Source organism: Trematomus bernacchii, unplaced genomic scaffold (genome assembly GCF_902827165.1).
Source record: "Trematomus bernacchii unplaced genomic scaffold, fTreBer1.1, whole genome shotgun sequence".
Classification (NCBI taxonomy): domain Eukaryota; kingdom Metazoa; phylum Chordata; class Actinopteri; order Perciformes; family Nototheniidae; genus Trematomus; species Trematomus bernacchii.
Window position 1 is genome coordinate 2,075,231 of NW_022987513.1, and position 20,712 is coordinate 2,095,942.

Genomic DNA, 20,712 nt, shown 5'->3' on the forward strand with positions numbered 1-20,712 from the left:
TCGTTTCTTTAAAAGGAATTTAGAAACTTCCGAGTATTACCGTATTCAATGAACGCAACCCTCCACGCTTTGAAACAGACAGCACTGTTGACCAATCAGCGCTTGGACCTATTCCTACGCCCATCAATGAAACAGATGCGGAGGCGGGGCCTCGGTTAAAGGGGCTCGCTTGGTTACACTGCGGCTTCGTCAGCTCTCGTCACATTGGCGCAGGTGATCCGTCTCAGGATGCGAGAGGAGAGCGGAGGAGAGGGGCAGAGAGAGGGGAAAGCACCGATGGGAAAGTGTCCGGGGCTCGGTTAACAAGAAGACAGCATCCGGTCCTCTTCAGTTCGTCCTGGGACACTTGGAGATGAGAGATTCACCGAAAGGGGCACTTTGAGATATGATGAGGTTTATTTCTGGTCGGCAATAGTACTATGATTTGGTATGTGGCCACTTTGATAGCAAGTGTATTCAGCACCCGAGGAACGGCCGCTCAAGGTGAGTCGAAGTGCAGAATTTGCATCCACACCGCTTACTGTGCAACTTTTAACTCAGCCTTTTTTCTTCTAAACCTGCTTTCCCACACCTGTCTGTTTGCTGACTTTGAATATATCGCTGTTAAAAATGACATACTTTACGTCATGAAGTTCATGCGTGTTCATCACCTGTGTGGAGCCGGGCCGGTGATGAGGAAGCACCGCTGGTGAGGAAGCACCATTAACGGTTCAAAGATTTTACACAGCTTAGCAGGGACGATATTTCAACATTTTTGGAGATAAGACAGCCGTTTTACCCAACATAATATTGTATGGACATGTGTGCTTAGTGTCATGTGTTTGGCTTCATGGTGTTGCAGTGTGTTAGGGTTGACATATTCCACCAAATGTTCAGTTTGCTCTCCGGAGCTCCAGGACGTGTTGCCGGTGTGCGGCTGCAGCAGCAGCCGGGCTCACTGAGCTGCACACCGGCTGCCAGCGCTCCATTAAACGTGAAGGCAAATGTGATTAGCATGATGCGCGTGTGTGGATGAACTTCTTCATGGGGAGCTGTTCGTGTAAAGCTGAGTGTGACAGCCTGTGTCCGTTAGAGGGAGCACTTCTTGAGGCACCACGTTAAAATGAATTATAATAAATGAATTATAAACCATGTCAGTCATGTGTGATGCAACTTTGAACACATATTTGATGACTTCATGAGAGTTTTTTTAATTATTATTATTTTTAGAAATATAAATGTGCTTTCTTGTGGAAAAGAAAAGACTCTTGTTTGACAGTGGCTTTATCCCTGATCCTTCAACCATCCACCTGCAGCTGATCTCTGACTGCAAGGCCCCTATAGGGCCGGTCCTAGACATTTTGGTGCCCTAGGCGAGATTATGATTTGGTGCCCCCCCCCCCTCCAAGCAATACAAAAAGAATATATAAAGAATAAATGAAAAATCTCTACAAAAGACCAATACACTACAAAAACTGAAACGTATTGACATGTTGGTTATATACATAAAGAAGGTTTCAAATGTATTCATTATTGTATGAACATGCTTTAATTGGGGGGTGGACGTCACATCCTCTAGGGGGGTCCGGGGGTATGCCCACCCGCAAATATTTTCTTTAACATTTTAAAGTAAAATGCTTCAATCTGGTGCACTTTGAGCAGAATTACTAGAGACTAGATCTAGGGGGTATAACTCTAAACACCCATATGAAAAAGATCGGTTTACATTTTAATAACCAAATAAGTATGTGAACATAACCAATAACCTACCATAGCCAATAACAAATAAATGTAACATATTTTATTTTTGTTGTTCATTCATATCTTATTTTACTTAGTTAACATTTATTTATTCATGCAATTTTTTTATATCTCCAGTTTCAAACGATATTTTTGGTTACTGTCCTATAGTATACATTGGAATGATTTCAAACCTGTTTTTATTTATCCTAATAATTATAAAGGAGTGCCTTGGAAATATGTGTTTACATAAATTGTGATCAAACCGTTTGAGACCCACTGAGATAACTTAGACTAAAGTGAACTATCTAAACACTCAGAGTCCTTTACCTCACTGAGCTGTAGTTATCAGCCTCAATCCAACAACAATCCGCGGTACCGATGCTCTCTCTCTCTCTTGCTCGCTCGGAGGCTCGCTCGCACTTTGGCTGTGAGCTGCGGGCGCCTGATAAGTCAACATCCCCCACTTTCATCACTTACAGCGCCCATCGTACAGGGCAAATGCAAAGTGTAACCGGGGTGAAAAGGGTGTTACCTTGACTTAATTATGAATGTTGTTACATCAAGGCTGAAAATTAGGATGAGCCAAACAGTCAAAAATGTTTTTTTCCCTCCCAGAACTACCAGCGCAGCGCCCCCATAGATCTGGCGCCCTAGGCGACCGCCTATGTCGCCTATGCCAAAGACCGGCCCTGCCCCTATAGAATCAGTTTCAGCATTCACAATATTATTAATAGGGATGCAACTCATAAATATTCTCATTATCATTAAATAATCTGCTGATCATTTTCAGTTTTTCTTTTTTTTATACTTTAAAATGTCAGATAAATGTAAATCTTCCCAAAGCCCCAAAATGATTTTGCTTCTTTGGTCCGGCAAACATTCCAAAGCCGAAAAGCTTCATATTACTATCATAGGTTACTAAGGAAAGACGGAGATATTCTGAACCCAGTGAATTTTATGAGTGATTCAAAAAATAACTTGGATTTAAAATGAAAACCTCATTTTCTGATCCATTAATCAACTAATTATAGCTCTAATGCAGCTCTAATCGTGAATGACATCGCTTGTAGTTGGTAGACCCACGTGGTACTGTGTGGACTGATAGTGTGTAATGTGTGCACGTGAGCTTGTCTCATTGGTGAGAACTGCGATGTGTGGTGAGAAAGGAAAGCTACAGCACCTTGCCTTAAAGGAATCCCCTCATGTTCCATAGAGAGGGGAGATGCAGGAAATCAGAACAGCTGATTAGATGACAAAGAAAGATACGATTGATGGTAAGAACTAGCTTTCCATCACTGTTTTAAATGTTGGCAAATACAGGTTCACATATGTTTATTCTCGCTGGGTTGCCACTTGGCTCGGCTGGCTCCACAGTTATGTAATGCTCTGCCTAAAGAGGATACACTTAAGCATCGTCTGGGAAAAGAGGGAGACTTAGGGAGATGTGTTTAAGCGGCTTCCCTCCTCTCCTCCACGGCTGGGAGAGCAGGCAACTTGGCAGAAACACTTACTTCTGGGGAGGAGCGACTGAGACTGGCCCAGCCTTAAGACTCTCCCTCAGTCAGTAACTGGTCATACATCACACACACACACACACACACACACACACACACACACACACACACACACACACACACACACACACACACACACACACACACACACACACACACACACACACACACACACACACACACACACACACACACACACACACACACACACAGCAGCAGCAGAGGCCTCGACTTTTGCCACAGATCACCTGGCCCTGTGCCAGACCCTCCCTCTGTCCTCCCCTCCTCTCGGGTTTCCTGTACTCCTCACCTTGTTTCATCCCTCCCCCTCTCACTTTTCCCCGTCAGGGAGAGGTGGGAAGTAACTAAGTACATTTACTCAAGTACTGTACTACATTTGAGGCACTTTACTTGAGTATTTCCATTTAATGGTATGTTATACTTCTACTCCACTACATTTTAGATAAGATCAACTTTATTATGTCAACAGATTTCCCGTAACTGTATGAGGTTAGTTGAAAGCAATACTATTAAGTTTAAATAACAAATATTACGCTCAACTAAATATTATTGCTTTCAACTAACCTGATTCAGTAATGTGACTTTTCTTGACATTATACATTTAATTAAAGTCAAACTTTCAGTGTTTTCAGTGTGGACTCAGGGCCTCGCCGCCCTCCACCCTCTTCCCGTCCCTCCACCCTCTTTCCGTCCCTCCTCTCATCCCTCCTCTCATCCCTCCTCTCGCCCCTCTTCCCGTCCCTCTTCCCGTCCCTCCTCTCTCCCTCCTCTCATCCCTCCTCTCGTCCCTCCTCTCGTCCCTACTCCTGCCCCTCTTCCCGTCCCTCCTCTCTCCCTCCTCTCGTCCCTCCTCTCGTCCCTCCTCTCGTCCCTCCTCTCGCCCCTCTTCCCGTCCCTCCTCTCTCCCGCTCCGTCCTGTCCCTTCCCTGTCCCACACACTCTGGTGAACACACTCATGTCCCTGCAGGTTTCCCGTGGCTCGCTCCTCATGGCTGGGTAGCCGAGGGAGGGGAACATGGTGGGTTGTGTTAATGGAGGCTCAGGGCGCTCCACAGCAACCGTCTGCTGCCTCACGCACACACACTTGTTACCCCTACCCACGCACACACTCACACAACGCATACACACACATGTCAACATGCCCCTGGGGGAGCTGTGTGTCTTTTAACCAGGATCTGAACATATGCCCACTAACAGGCGGCCTGCCTTGCCTAAGTTGGACTACTTAGGATTAAGCTGTGAGATAAATGCCACTCTGTTGCTCAATAAGTACATATGCCAGAAAAACGGCAAGAGCGATGGGGGTAGAGGAGGAGGGGTGACGCTTTATTGTTTGGATTATAGAAGAAAAAAACAATGGGAAAATAGCTTTTTCATTTTTGAAAGATTTTTACCATAGGCCTATATCCTTTGCTTTGTATCAATTTAGCACAACACTGACAGCGTCACTAACCGGCAGCTCAAAGAACACACAGAGTAGCTTACTGTTCGCCTACAGATGCACTTTCCGCTTATTTTAAGTTTTGATGAATTCAATCACAGTGTTAATTGTTCTTGAAGATCTTCTTGAGATTGTGAAAATTATATTCTGATTTGGTCAAGTGTGTTACAGACTGGACGCAATGTGGTGTCTTTTTTTGAAAAATGGGTTAAGAAGTATGTAAATAATCATAACACTTTAAACTAATTTCAGTGGATGACTTTTTAAAGCTTTCGAAAGGAAAGTGACCTCTCCTTGTTGTTAGCGTGAGTGGGAGGATGTGTGTGTGTGTCGTGAAAGCACATATGTGAATAATTTGCTCTCGCTATCTGTAGAACATAAGTGTTGCAAAACAGTTGGGTAACCATATTAGCATCATCATGTGTATCAGCGGGTGTTCATTGATTTTCCCTGATACACACTGATTCACTTGGTAAAGTTAACCTTTTTTGGGGTGTGTAGAACCCAGCTGACCTAGAACTGACCTAATTTTCAGTGGAAAAGGGTACAAGTCACACCAAACAGGATAAGTAAAGCCATAATGCAAAGTAAAGTGCTGCAAGACCTGCCATCAGTCTTTAGAATTTGATGTGGCCCCATGTAGAGCTGATGATGCAGGAAGACAAATAAAAACTGTCCAATCATTGACTTATCTGTCCTTATGAGAGCACGCCCTGTGGGCCTTTGAGAATATTACTGCCCTCTCCTTTCTCAGCAGCAATACTATAAGAAGTTCACTTAAAGAGGTGCTATTGTGCTTTTTGGGGTTTTCCCCTTCCTGTAGTGTATTATATAGGTTGTTGTGCATGTAAATGGTCTGCAAAGGCATTGTGATATATCTTTTTTAAATCCTCTGGAGCAGAGAGAGGAGCTGGGGATTATTGTTATTGATTAATGCATCAGTGATTTTTAGGGGCAAAATCACTAAACTCACAACTTAAAATGAAAGCATTTAGTTTATTTAATAAAAGAGCACATGTTCAATGTGAAAAGTGACAGTAGATATAGATTAGTTGCAATTTGGGGCTATATATATATAAATATAAAAATGTATGTTTTTTTTAAACACCTTGAATTTCAGGGGGGGCGTGGAGCTCCGTTGGCGGGGCGCAGCGCCCCTCCAAGACAATGGTATACGGGAAACACTGAATTGTACGTGATGTGCTAAGGGGCGGGAAATCTTTGACACATCTCTAAGCGATTGACCAATCACAGCAGAGCCGGCCAGCTAACCAATCAGAGCAGACAGGGCTCTGGTTTCAGACAGAGGGTGAAAAGTGGTGCTGCAGCACAGGCAGTGTGAGAAAGATAAAAGAGCTTTTTGAACATTAAAGCATGGAGACATGTCCCAGTAGAGACACAAACTACTGATATGAACCTGAACATGTGAATATTATCACATTTTGAAACTGATTTTGTTCACATTTCCAAACTAATCAGCTTACAAAACCATAAAAAACCTAAAAAATACAATTATAAAAATGTTGAAGAGGTGATTCATTCTTAATTATAAGCAGATCAATGTAGGTATGTATTGTTTATTTCTGTGGTGTGGTTTCTGTTGTTGCCATGGTAACATGGTCACATGCAGTGGCAAGCTAAACATGTTCAACCATCATCAACTCAAGCTGCAGAGCCACACACAGCAGCAGCCCCCCCCCTTCTCCATGCTGCTGCTGAACTTGTGCTTATTTTGGAAACAGTGTAAGTGGTGCTAACCCCCCGCTGTGTGAAAACACCTTTACATCTCTCTGTGTCTCTCTGGGAGTTGGATTTAATTGGATTAGTTAAACCTGACTGTGGAACACATCTCCGTTCCACACGTTACACTGAGAATCTGCAGAGCTGTAACACTTAGTCAGTTGATTGAGTAGTTGATGGATGGAAGATTAATTGGCAACTATAAGTTATTTTCTAAGAATAATAGCAAAGTGTCTGCTTCCAACATACCTTTAAAGCTCTGTTTGTGCTTGAGTGAAATGAGATTCATCCAGAAGCTCCCAGGAAACTTTGGAATTGGGTTTGTGATTCAGGGATGTAAATGTGGTGTATTTTTAGATGAACTGTGTGGTGCCTAATTAATGTAATCCTCAGAAACCTCTCTGATATCCCTGCTTTTTAACGAACCCCACAGTGTGATGACCTGATGGCTGTTCTTCCTTTGAGTGGGTGGCTGCATGGTGAAAACAAAGCTGCTGACCAAGAAAAAGAGAGTCTGATTTAAATCCTGGGGATGTTCAGCATTTTCTCACTGATGCAGTCGTGTGTTGAATGATTTGTGTAGCTTCGATCTGGCCTTTTATCGATCTGATACCTATCACTGCACTTAATGACTCAGTGACTCGACATATTTCAACGTAAATCTTTTCTGCATCTCACCCCTGCACTATATTTTTGCCAACGTTCCCCTGGACTTTGCAAGTAGCTGCCTTTTTATGGAAAGCACTCTCTCCATGTCAATTTTTCTTGCTACTGGACTTCGAAAGGCTCATTTCCATTCTGGAGTGTACATGCACTTTAAAGTTCAGTCTCTTACACTTGTGTGAAATTGTGTGTGTGTGGGGCCGACCGTAGTTGAAATTAAAGTTAGAGTGAGATGGCCAACACAGCTTCAGATATCATGATTCTCCAATTCCAACCTTCGACTTTGAGGATTGAGGCCACAGATCCTGTTAAAATCAGAGGAAGCATCTAAGCTTAGCCTATTGCTCTGCAAAATAAAAATGCAAAAACCCAACCTTAACACTACTGTATTTAAGATGGCATTTTTCATTCTGATTGTTAAAGTTGTCCTCTGGGATTTTGGAGAAAGATCCACTTTGTCGGTTTTCCCTTTACAAAGCGAGGGCCTTGCATGATCATGGATTTCTTTTTTCAAGCACAAACTGAATATTCACAACATTTTACAAAAAGTATGTCATTTTCCAACATTCTTCATTGAAGTTTGAATTTGTCCACACTAGTTTATAGGCTACACATGGAACACAACTAATCTTTTATTTATTTTGTTGGCAATAAGAACGATTGGACATAATAATAGGATACATCTACAATTGAACCCTTAAAGCTGCATTCACATGATAGGTGGTAACGCTCTGCTCTCTGCTGACGTTGCCAGGCCCCGGGCTCCCAGCAGCCCCTGTTCAGGTTCACTGAAGCAGGCTGTGAGCTTGTTTGGCTCGATGAACCGATTTGAAACAGATTAGCAGCCAAAGAGGCTCCATGTGTGGTTTGAGATTATTACCGGTTATTTTTTCAATTATAAATGGGCAGTCCGGAGAGTGTCGGTGTTGAACTCGGGTCAATGTGTTTGTATTTCAGTCCAGTTAACCCAGAAACACTCGACTCATGTTAACAGCATGATTATTATGCGGCCATGTTTAAGACTGTTTTACAGATGTATCACTGAGAATGCTGTTTCCATCTGATATACTCGTAGAGGTGTTGGGATAACAGATACGATTATATACAGTATTATGACTCAACTGTATGTTCCTTTTAACAGAATAATGTAATATGGAACTTAAATGGACTGAATGGGTTTAGTTTTGATTAGTGTATTTAAATCAAGCTATATCATATTATATACCTGAAGAGTAACATATGTAACGTTAGATTTCATTATGTTTTAATTGGTCGTCTTTAATGGTGACATCATTGTTGTTGTTGGTTACCAGAAGTTGCCATAACTTTGACTTTTTATACAGTTTCAAACCACATTTTTGCAATACTCTACTGAAAGGTGCTGGCAGAGCATATTGTTACTATGACAATGATATCTCAACATCATATCACCACAGTTGTAAGTCCCGCTGGCAGATCTGCTACAACGGGCTAGTCTTTGCTATGATAGTTTCCATCAGACAGAAACGGCCAAAGACAAGCCTTACATTCAATTTCTACAGTGACGTCACCGGCGCTTTTGTGAGATGTTGAAATATTTTAAACATTCATTGTTCGGTGTGGGCACACAAAAAAGCCGCTGGACGTGACTCTTTTTCTCGAAGCGGCCACAAGGCATGAGCTCTGTTCTCATTGGAATCTAGGTCGCCATTGTCAGTATGTGCGTCTGTGTATTGTGTTTGTTCAAACGGTGTATGACTGATGATATGTGTATGTCTCTTAATGTCCACTATGTTTGTATATGTACATGTATGCACTGCAGGACGGAGTCCAGAACAAATTTCCTTACGGGGACAATAAAGTATATCGTATCGTATCGTATCTAATGAAAAAAGACGCTGGTATTCAAAAAAAGGTTCTCTAGCTGCGAAAATACAATTTTTTTATCAGGACATTTATTTGTTTAGCTCAAGCTTCACTTACTGGGTCCCCTAGTGGAGGGCTCTTAATCAAAACTATACGTGATTAAACCAATCTGTATTAATAGATGAAATAATGCGTACAACACTGGACTACTAAAATAATGGATACCTGCAGTCCTGTCAAAAACAATGGCGTCAGGTGTTTGGGGTGTAGTTCAATATAGATAAAACCCAGTTTCTGTCTGTTTCTTAATAGCCTCTTGGCTCACATAAAGACAGCTGCTTTCTTTAATATAAAACATATTCCCTACTGTACTTAACACCTTACAGCTACTCCTTCCATCTGTGAGGGACTTAAATAGATTCAGTGGTACTTAAACATAAGTCTGTAATACTGATCACGAAAAAGTATATGATTTGATCAGACCTTTCAGCTCAGCACTTGAGAAGGTATTGCTCTGTGGTATTTGTTCTGATCAAACTGTACCAGTGTCCTTTAGCTGACTCATCTTAAGCTAGTAATTGCTGTATCTCTTCTGCTGCAGTCAGGATAAAGTGTGTGCACATCATCAAAATATTGTCTGTGTTGCATTGCTCCTGTGGCGTTTACATTGATTAATCTATCTTAGTTTGCTTCTGCTGTAGCACTGGACTTAAAGCAAGTGATATTTCACTTTAGCTGCACATATAAAGGTGTGTATCTTTTCAACTGTTCACTGTTCAACTGCATTCTTTTTCATGCTTGAGGCTCTAAACTTTGAGCATGATGCTGACCATGCTAACATGCTCACAATAAAAACATACTGAGGATATAATGGTTATAACTCAACTTCTTAGTTGCGATGTTGATAAGTAAGTGTGCGGCGTCCCTGACACATTACAAGCCAAAAGAAAGACTTACCTCACCATCCTCTGGGCTCGACCCATAGCTGATCCTCTCTCAGCAGATCCACCTTCAGACCCTATCTTTGTGGCTCAAAGAGCTTTAGCGAACCATAGTTGGTTCGTGATCGGCACAGATCCACTTCAGTTCCTTGGGAATCACCACATTGAAAACCAATCAACAGCACTTTGGCCTGATCATGACTCTACATGATAAGGATCACCGGTCATTTCATTCATATCCTAGGAAACATGAAAATCTAAACCAAGATTAATGGAAATCCATCCAATTGTTTCAATAACCTTTCACTGAACACCACAAAAGTCAGAAGGATTCCTCCTCTGGACACTGTAGGGATCTTTAACACATGTCATTAGAGCCCAGCCACCAGCATGTGTAATAAAACACATCACATGTTTTATTTCACCGAGCACACTTTACTAATGTTATTTTGTCAATTGTTAAGCTTTAGACAAGTGTGGATGACAGACAGAATAGAAACCCTTGATTCAGGATGCTGTGTTATTCCTGGTGGCACGGCAAACTAAGGTGATGGGCAAAACACCCTCAGCTGTTGTGATGAATGTTTTGTAATTTTACAATTGGGAAAAAGGAATATTACTACTTGTGCACCTTCCAATCAATCTGAATTTTGCTAAAGTACAATGCACTTCAAAATATAATCTACTGGCTTTTCCATCCAATTTAAATGAGTGTTGTTCCTTGATATCCCTTTCGAATTACGTATTGTTGTTGCAGGGTTATATTAGTTTACTGGTAACATTTCCCTTGAATGTCCTGTAGATTAAATGCGTTATTAGGACATTGTTCACAGATCTTTGGGGTTTCCAGTTGGGAAGACCGATGTATCAGATTGGCAGGGGAAGCTTTATTGAAGTATGGAGCAACTGTGAAGGACACCATTCAGGTGCATGAAGAATTTAAATGACGGCTGTTAGTTTCCCAGCTTAACTCCTCACATCACCCCAGGGTTAGGTAAGGCCAGTCTAACAATGCTGAGACACCTTGTGTGGCCACCTCTCTTTTCATGATGATTGTGAATGATGTAAAGTTACGGCATATTGTTGGCTTTTTCACATTTAGTTGTACAGCAGATAGAATGATCAACGACCCAATATGTCCGTTTGGATATGGGCCAATGAATAAATAAATTCAACAATAGCTAAGATATGTTGCCAAGAAAACTTACATTTAAACATTTTTGAACAAAAGTTTGGTTTTGCCTCCGTGGACACAATGCTGTTTTGTGTGTTTGGGCCGCTCTTCGTAGTATTGGTGATCGATGGTCGGACAGACACAACATGATTTATTAGACCCGTTTTTATAGCCTGCTTGCTTCTGTGCTTGTAACGAAAGACGGCTGTTTCTAATAGTTTATAAATTCAACTTTTATGTACCACTCTGATTAATTAATGTTAACCCTTCTGTGACCTCTCAGGCTTAGCTGTGTAAACATGTTGAAGTGTCTGTTTCTCCTAAAATAAGCATGTTTTGGGTGCATGTTTTGAAAGGAGCATTTCCAAAATGTTTATTCACACCAATACCATCTTCATTCTGAGGGTTGTTAGTGCAGCAGTGTGTCTTTTGGTTTCCTGCTCCCATGTATACATTCTCTGAATACTCCTTCCACCCCCAGCTGCCGGCTTCCTGCCTGTCTCATTTTACAGCCCGGCCTACTGATGCAGCACAGTCAGCTTCCTCCACGCCGACATCTCCCGACCCATTAAACATTCATTGGATAGGGCCACAAGATACCTCAGATAGCCTCAGCTCTGCTAATCTAAATTCAGCCCGATATGAACTTCACACCCTAACCCTGATACCGCGAACCAAGAGGCAGGTTCTATAGGCATGGGTTGTGTATGGGTTCAATAATAATATATATTCATACAGCAGACAAACTGATGGATGTTGGTGTGGCACAGAAACTGACACATGATCCCCTCGCTGCTCTGTAGTACATGGATTGATACAGTTTTCCACAGAGAATTGTGGTTGGCAGTAATTAGGCCCAACATCTTAAAAGCAGTTTAGATTACCAGGATGTTCCCTCTTCATTCACTGAAACAACTGAAACGTTGACTTTAATTAAATGTAGTATTAGGTTAGTTGAAAGCAATAATATTAAGTTGAACCTGAACTCTTTTGTTATTTAAAGTTAATATTATTAGTTTCAACTAACCCAAACACAGTTATGTGAAACTGTTGACGTAATTCATTTATTTAAAGTCAATGTTTCAGTATTTTCAGTGTACATCTGTACTTTCAGTGGAGTTGTAAGAGAACTACGGCTGCCATGAAGGGGAACAGTTCCTACTGGTTAATAATCTTGTGACAACACGTGTTACCGATTCAACCTGACATTTCATGTGCTTTCCAAGGTGCTACATGTGTTCCCGCTGTGACCGCTGCCGCCTCCACACAGCTTGTGGACTAACTGTAATGCTTCTGAAGTATAGTTGTTATTGCGACTCACAAAGAGCTTACGAAGAAGTAACCACTTATTACCACTTTTTGGTGTTACTGTACTGCAAATTGGCCATATGTTATTAACAATGACTAGCGACAGGACTGTAAACCCTTCGTGTCTCTGTTCGGTTTTGGTTTGGTTCCATTGTCAGCTTTTAAACCAACCCAGACGAACCATACTAATTTGCAAATGGACCAGATTTCCAGTGACCAGTGATAACAGTTTTACGTTAAAGGTCTGCTGTTTGGCTGTTAACATTTGCTCATCTTGTGTCTTTGATATCTGAAGATCCAGAAATCCAGTTACTAAAATCCTTAATCTGGTAAAAAAAAAAAACTAGTTAAAAACCACCAATAACAATTCGGTCTCATGCTTAATTGATGATGCTGTCGTAGCGAGCACATGACAAACCTTGAAAAGAACGACAGATTTTGTTAATATTCAACTCGACACAATCTTACATAGCTTTAGACATTTTAATGCTGAAATGTTACATATTGACCTTTTTAAAACAAGCTGTATTCTTTGAAACAAACAGCTGTATGTGCAGTAGCTTTATCCCTGTGCACATTTCAGTATCCATGACTCTCAGATAGATCATCCTGCTAGCCTCTGCTTCCAATGTCTCAAGTAACAACTTAATTAGCCAACTGCTGACGTGAACTTGTTGTTATCTTTCCATCCAAAGGTCAGATCTTTACTGTACAGCTAAGGAACAATGCAGACACATGAGGCATCAATGGAAGGCTCTGACAGTTCACTGAAATAAAGTAAATATCACAGAGCAGCTTGGAGAGGAAACAGTGTGTCTTCATATGTGATTGTTACAGGAAGATTGTAAAAAAGGAATGACAAATGGTGAGCTTTCTGGAAAGAGGAAATCTGTCTGTGTTCAGAGCAGGGAGAGTGCACTGTGGACATGAAGTGAGGCGGGAATAGCTGTCATGTCTAAATAGAGACGTATTAGGGAGCTGGCATTTTATCTCCTCTAGCACCAGGTAAAATGTGCTTACTGTGGAGATTGGACAGCAGCATTTCACAAAAACAGGATTTGTGTCCAACATATCTGTCATGAATCCTGCTGTTGAACATCTGCTTCAGTTGTAGTGTATGCACCTCTTCTCCTTCCTTAAAAAACTAGGCGTCTATTTATATTATTGTGAGTTAAACTGAAGGACTTAATCAAAATAAGACAGATTAGAATATAATGATTTCCTTGTGGACGATTTCAATGTGTGGCCTTGTTATCCGGTGTGAGCCGATGCCATGACCCTGTCAGAACTATGACATAATGTTACTGACTAATAAGCAGCTGTACACATGTTGGCATCTCTCTAACAGCCAGAGGCTTATAGATGGTGGGTGGCTTCTGAGCTTCTTCCTTTCAAATTAGAATTTGACATTTCTTTAATGGCAAATACAAGTCAGGTCTGTGGAGACAGATGACGACTAATCACAGAGAGAGCATGCCATCATTTAATTCTACCATGTTATACTATAAAAAATAGTTGTACTCACGCAGTCCTCTGAGCCAGATCAGTAGACACAGTGTAGACTTCTTAGGATCAAACAGTATCTTTTAACTCTGTAATTAGGGATGTCCCGATCACCTTTTTTTGCTCCCGCTCCGATTCCGATCATTTGATTTTGACAATCTGCCGATACCGATTTTTCCCGATCTGATCTTTATGCAATGCATTAAGAGAAAAAAAAGGTAACAGATAACGGCTAGTCATCCAACGCGATGAATTCAGCTATCTTGGCTGTTATTTTTTTGGCCTTTTCACTGTTCTGGGGCAGTTTCTCTTTCCTTTTAAAAGTCTCTGAAAGTGTCGGTTGTTTCAGTGCCGTTACCTGAGTGGCCGCTGTGTACTCGTCGTGTTGTTGTTGGTGTTTGTATTAGATTGGTCATGTTGAATGTAGGCCTGTTCTTTCCACCACGCGGAACCTCCGCCTTGCAAACATTGCATCTGGCTGTTACACTGCCTTCGCTTTCAATTTTATAATACTTCCAAACTCCTGACATTTTCTCTGTCCCGACTCCCGAGGCACCAGCTGAACGTAGCCTCTTGTTAGCTTACTGCTACTATTAGACACTGCGCCCACTCTGTTGCCAGATTTGAGAGAAATAAGCAACCAGGTCTATGAAAACAAGCCCAAAAGAAGCATGTGTAATTTTAAACCAAAACTAAGGCCTCAGGATGACTTTAAGACGTGAACATGGTCATTTTTGTTTTGTAACATTAAATAAAATAATAAAAATATTTTATAAAGAAAAAAAGAAAATTCCCGATCCCCGATTTTTTTCTCCCGATTCCGATCTTTTGAAAATCACGTGATAGGCTCCGATCCCCGATCACGTGATCGGATCGGGACATCTCTATCTGTAATAGCAAGTAAACTTACTTTTGATAAGCTTTTATCATGCCTCACATATTCACAACACAGATACAATGTACTGAATGCTTGTGTATGTGTGTGCATAGGTTCAATACAGATAAAGCATCATTCTGACCTTTTGTGTTTTACTCCGTTTCTCATTCGTCGGTGGCGTCTTTGGCTTTAATCCAAAAATAACTTCAGCAAGCTACACAAAGCTGATATTTACACTTTACCGGATGTCATTTAAAACTGTATTTTGTATGGTTTTACAAGAAAGACTTCAAGGATGAGGACTTACTTTTTGGTTAAGCAGATCACATCAGTTGAAGTTGAGAAAAACAGCCTGTTTTCTGAATCTTTCCATTAAGCGGGGCTAAAAGAAAAACTTTGTCCTGAGCCTGACTAGAGTAGATGAGGCTAAACAGTTTTGAGTGTGTGTTCAGGTGGCGATCAGCAAAAGCAGTCATTTTGTCAACAAAGACATGAGGCCAGTTCCACGTTTGGACTGTAGATCTAGTCCAATATGCTTACACAAGAGAACTAACTTTGTCATGACATGAAGAGACATACAGAGCTATGACTGAAGCAATGTAGAAGGGAACTGCCGTTGATTTGTATTCACATCTACAACCAGTTTACTGAAGGATTTTGATCAAAGCTTACATCAAGACTTAAAGTAATCTTTAGAATCAGCCAAAAAGAGCAGCAAGTGGGTTTGGCTGAAAAGAGGGGAAACCATCTGGGCCTCAGAGTCAACTCCTTCATAGCTGAGTTGAGTATTTGCAGAGATACATTATTAAAAGCATGAAGGCGTTTTACTAGAACTGTTATCTGTTCTAAGCCTGTTGTTGCTGACATGCTGTAGTATAAGGAAACACACCAATGTAATGTTGCAAGTAATCAAACCAATTTGATTATTTTCAGAATGCTGTTTGCTTTATTGTCTATGAAGCCGGGCAAAGTTTCTTATTTAGAACATTTATATTGCTGTAAGTAAATCAATTAACAGTTTGAAATGGTAGGGAATCCAACAAGCTTTTTAAGAAAATAGCAATCTTGTTTAAACCTTCAATTCAATTTGATAACAGTTTTTCTAGGAAACGTTCTTTATCATTTAGCAAATTCAACTTGGACTGGATTTCTTTTGATTTCAGTGAGCTATACTTGTGTCCTCTGAGCCTTGCATTAATTATCTCGTCTTTCTGCTTTAATTAAGATGGATATCAACTGGTTCCCAATCTGGCTGTGAGAATGTTCTTTTGAAAGTTTAAGCAGCACTGCCAGAACAATGGATGTCACGATAACAGACATTTAGTCCATACACCACTATACCACTCTTGATACCAATTTGATAAAAAATAAATAAGATGAAACAGGTAATATTTGTATTGTATTAGTGGGAAAACTGTATTTATTCATGCTTTTACCAAAGAAAGATGGCCATATTTGTCACTATAATGTTTTTAAACAATATGGAGCATAGCGCAAACAGTGGTGTTAGGGAGTGTATATGCTATTTGTATTATTTACATTTTAGAGTAATCAGGCGGACATGTAAAATAAATTCTGAACTGGAACTGATGGAAATCACAGAACACCACACAAGGCACAGGTAGACAGGAGACGTTGTAGAGCTTCAGCAACAGACATATTCCACAAACGCTGCTATAAATAACAGCCCATCCATCCAGAGCGACAAAAACTGTTAACTGTTGAAGACAGTATGTCATTCGTCGATCAGTCCATCACCCTTCACACCCTTGACTTGAATTATTGTAAACTATTTCTGTGGCTTATGTCATCCCCATAACCATGACATTGTCATGGCAGAGAGAAGGACCAATACATCTGGAAGGAACAACGGCAGCTCTAACAAGACACTGAATCCAAACTGCTCCAATTGTTAGTCCTTTGTTTGTGTGTGTAAAGAAAGGGGAGGCAAATTACAAAATGAAAATGCCGTCTCTTCCAAGATGTGACACAGAAGAGAATCTTCAAATGTCATTTTTAATGAAAAATCTCATGAAATCTGTATATACAATCAATATAGATAGAGTTCTGCCAATAAAAACAAACACTAAAGACAACCTGTACCACTAGCAATGGTGAACATGTGAAGTAAAAACAGGTGATATCATTTGTTGTGTAAACATGTATGTTATTAGTAGTTTCCATTGTTTTAAGTGTTTATTTACAACTTTTTGCGCCATGTGGCTTGTCAAGACAACACCTCTAGTTTAATCATGAAGTAAGCTAAGGTGCATTTTAGTGACACAAGTTGTGTCCAGGTTTTAAAAAAATGACTGCTCATTAGTATTGATTCTTTAAATTGCATACAAATATTGACATTGCATTGTATTTATGGTTAGCAACCAAAGAAAATCATTTTTGTGGATTTTTATTCAAGATATGTGTTGACATCCATCAGTCAACTTGCACATTAGTACTGTGTAATTAAAATGTTGCGTTAAGTGGCTTCGCCTTGGTGGGAAGTTATGCTATAGGCTACAGTATTGCTGATGTGTTGCTGGGGAAACAAGGAATGTGTTCCTGAGGTCATGGTAGAACTCAAGACCCTTCAAACGGTTTTTAGTCTGATTTTGGTTTTGAGTCTTGATTTCTGATATTTGGGCATTAATGGCAGTGATCAGTGCTAAATGATGCTGCTGTAACTCATAGTAACCTTTTTCTTTTCTACTAAGGAACTAAGGAATGACTTTTAACATCTATGTTTGAGACTTACATCGACACTCCTTGTCCTGTGTGCTACTTGTAGCATCTGCTGCAGTTAGGAGAACCAATCACTGTGGTCACTCCTTCATTTGATGACTATGTTCCCTCTATCATGCTAAGAACATCTTCAATACTTAAATGAATGGGATGTTATGGTGACCTGTTCCCAGTGACTTTACAGAGAAACATGTGGGGCAGACTGAGCCCCTCGGTCTACATACTGTAGCATCCTTTTCTGGCAGAAAGGCCCTGGCAGGGTGATGGGCAGAGTCTCCCTCAGGCTATTGATAAAAAAAAACTCCTAGAGCTTTATTAAATGTTTCTGTGACATCGATTTCTTTACAAATCATTGCACACTGTATAGCCTAACTGGATGGTCCTCACTTACTATGCGTAGGATGCAGCACTGGTTTTTATTCATGTATAAAGCCATTTTAGGTAAGCTTCCACTGTACATATGTGCCAGATTTGCCCCAGTTTGCGACTCTTACAACCTCAGATCCAGTGCCTGGATACGGTTCCAGGTTCCTGCTGTGCGGACTGAGGCTGGAAAAAGGAGTCTTTCTTATTATGGTCCTTGGTCTTGGAATGACCTTCAATCAAGCCTAAAACTGATGGCACTTGTCTCTATAGCATGTTTTAAATTGAAGTTGTCTGAAGTCCTCACCACCAGCTGCTCTTGCAGTAACAAGTAGTGTACCTTTCTTACTGTCCTAATGTGCACAATGTAGTGACTGCTTTTTCGTCTTTTGTTTTCTTAGTTATGTTCTCTGTATTTTATATGTTTGTGTTATGTGTTATGTGTAACGTTGCTGGCTTCTTGGCCAGGTCAGCATTGAAAATGAGATTTTATCTCAATGTTTTTATCTGGTTAAATAAAGGTTAAATAAAAAATTTAAAAATACAACGTATCCCATATTTTATAAGACAGACTAGCATTTGCATTTTATTTATCTACCTGAGCTACTTCATATTAATTTGACAGTGTTTTTTCACCATTACAACCAACCAGAAGATACTTGCCCTCCCACTTTGTCTGAATGAGCTTCACCGCTAAGTCTGACAGCCGTAGAGAGAGGAGGACGATGGGTGTACGGAGATAAAAGTCTCACACTCCCAGAAAACAGCAATGTCTGCTGGCTGATCTGCTCAAACAAATGAGCTTTCAGTCTTTGTTATGATAGTTTCCGTCTGAAAGACATGGCCAAAAACAAGATTTTTCTTAAATTCCTTCATGGACGTCATCAGCGCTTTTCTGAAAAGTTCAAATATGTTCAACCTCGGAGAGCTCGGAGCGAATTCAGAGAAACAGCAGAGCGCTGAGAAAAAATACGCCGGGTGCAGCGCTTTATCTCCAGGCGGACGCACTCTACATCTCCTCTTTATAAACAATTGAAAAAATATGCTGGTGCTCAGAATAAGGCACTATGTGGACACAGGCCCTGGAGCTCCTAATGCATTCTGACAGCTAAACAGACAACACATGTCCATTTCTGAGCAGAATGCATCTCTACAAGGCCAGTCCATAATAGGCACCATTATTTTTCCAACTAAATAATTTCTTGTTTTCAAAATCATCTGCAGATGCAGCATGGTAACTGATTTGTAGTTGCTGTCATTAAGATGAAATAAGGGCTTGTACTGAACTGAGTCATGCATTGGGTTGCCCCCACTTATTTGGGAGAATTCCTGAACTTGAGGGTCCGCTGATCCTCCCTCAGCCATCTGCCCTTAATTCCAGCCAGTCAAACATAGTTAAGAGGCTCAAAAACACTTATCTGTCCTCTACTGTAGGTAGAAGCCTGCAGCAGCTTTAGAAGTAACTTGCAGTACATTTAAAAACATGTTCTTCGGACAATGTTTGCAAGAGTGATACTTAGGGTATGTGTTTCTAAAATAGAGATAATTTATAACACATTTTTAGCTCTCTTGTTACTACTGTCAGTATTGAAGAGTTTTCATGTGCTGGAAAATTAAAACTACTATTTATAGCTATTTGAAAACCCAACCACTCCGTCACGGCTGGTCTTTGCTTAGTGAAATACCTTAAATGGAGAGGGAAATAACTCTGGATAGCACATTTTACAACATTATTGACTTAATGATTTCAGGGATATTAAAGTGTTCAGAATTTGATTTACCTCAGAAAAAAATATACGCTGCACGATTAACAGATATCTCTTTATCATTGGAGGTCAATTGGAAAATGTCTTTTTGGGGCCGATGGCGTCATGGACTATCCCATCGTTTGGCCACTACGAAAATGTCCTTTAATGGCCAACTAATTTCTTTGGGACTTGTGTGGCGAGAATTTTCAACGCTGCATTATACAGCTGTTCTATGATTGGTTAAAACGACCCCATGGCGATTCTAGGAATAGATGGTTACCTTTTTGATGATAAATAAACCCATATTAAGTCTTAAAGTGATCATATAGGGTTTTTATTTTAACAAAGTTGCATGTGTGAAAACTCAGTGTGTCGTAGTGTTCCAGTCCGTAACACAGACTGCTTTGCCTGGACGGGTACCGTTAGGGTGAACAGTACCAAGGCTGAATCATCAGTGCAGCTAGTGAAGCAGCAGCTAACTGGTGGAATTTGTGGCATTGCATCAAGGGATGGACTATAATATCTCAAGTTATTTATTTGGTTGCTAACAGAATCTTTGACACTTTTAGCTCTGTGGCAGAGAACACTGAACTCTGACTTTCATGCAGGATCTAGTATGGACACAGACAATAAGCATCAGCACCAGGGGAAATGGGTCATGGAGAAGGACAGGATTAATGGAGGAAATCCGTAGTGGACATTCTGCTGACAGCAACACCGTGATAGAACTGGCTGACCTGAAGTCTGTCTGGTTTAAGCAAAGGGTCACCTTGACAGATGGCTTCAGCTGTTTGCTTAGACATACAATACAGATAAATGTCTATGAAAGTCAACAATGTTATCCAGACCATTCACAATGTTTGCAGTGTTGTAACATCAAGGCTGTGTGATGCAGTACGGATCAGATGCACCCTGGAAAGTTCTCCTGTGAATTCCAAGTAGGAGTAGGGGATCAGAATTAGGTCAAGTCTCCACACTTTGGTGCTGCATTAGTGTTTAAAGCCCCGTGATATATCCAAGGGGTTGTAGCACATGCTGACAAACACAACTAAGCAATACTGGTATAGCTCTAAATGGAAATTTGTTACGTTTTTTTAATTTTGCATTGGATTT

General features: G+C 40.6%; 1 protein-coding gene across 3 annotated transcripts in view; it reads left to right on the forward strand.

Moving 5' to 3' along the window:
• The first annotated feature begins 263 nt into the window (after window positions 1–263).
• Window positions 264–20,712, forward strand: part of igsf9bb (immunoglobulin superfamily, member 9Bb) — a 118,285-nt gene continuing 97,836 nt past the window's right edge. For all 3 annotated transcript variants that reach the window (XM_034151659.1, XM_034151667.1, XM_034151673.1), the window contains exon 1: window positions 264–483. In XM_034151659.1, coding sequence (XP_034007550.1) covers window positions 420–483 — 64 coding nt within the window. In that variant the 5' untranslated portion in view covers window positions 264–419. The remainder of the gene's footprint in view (window positions 484–20,712) is intronic.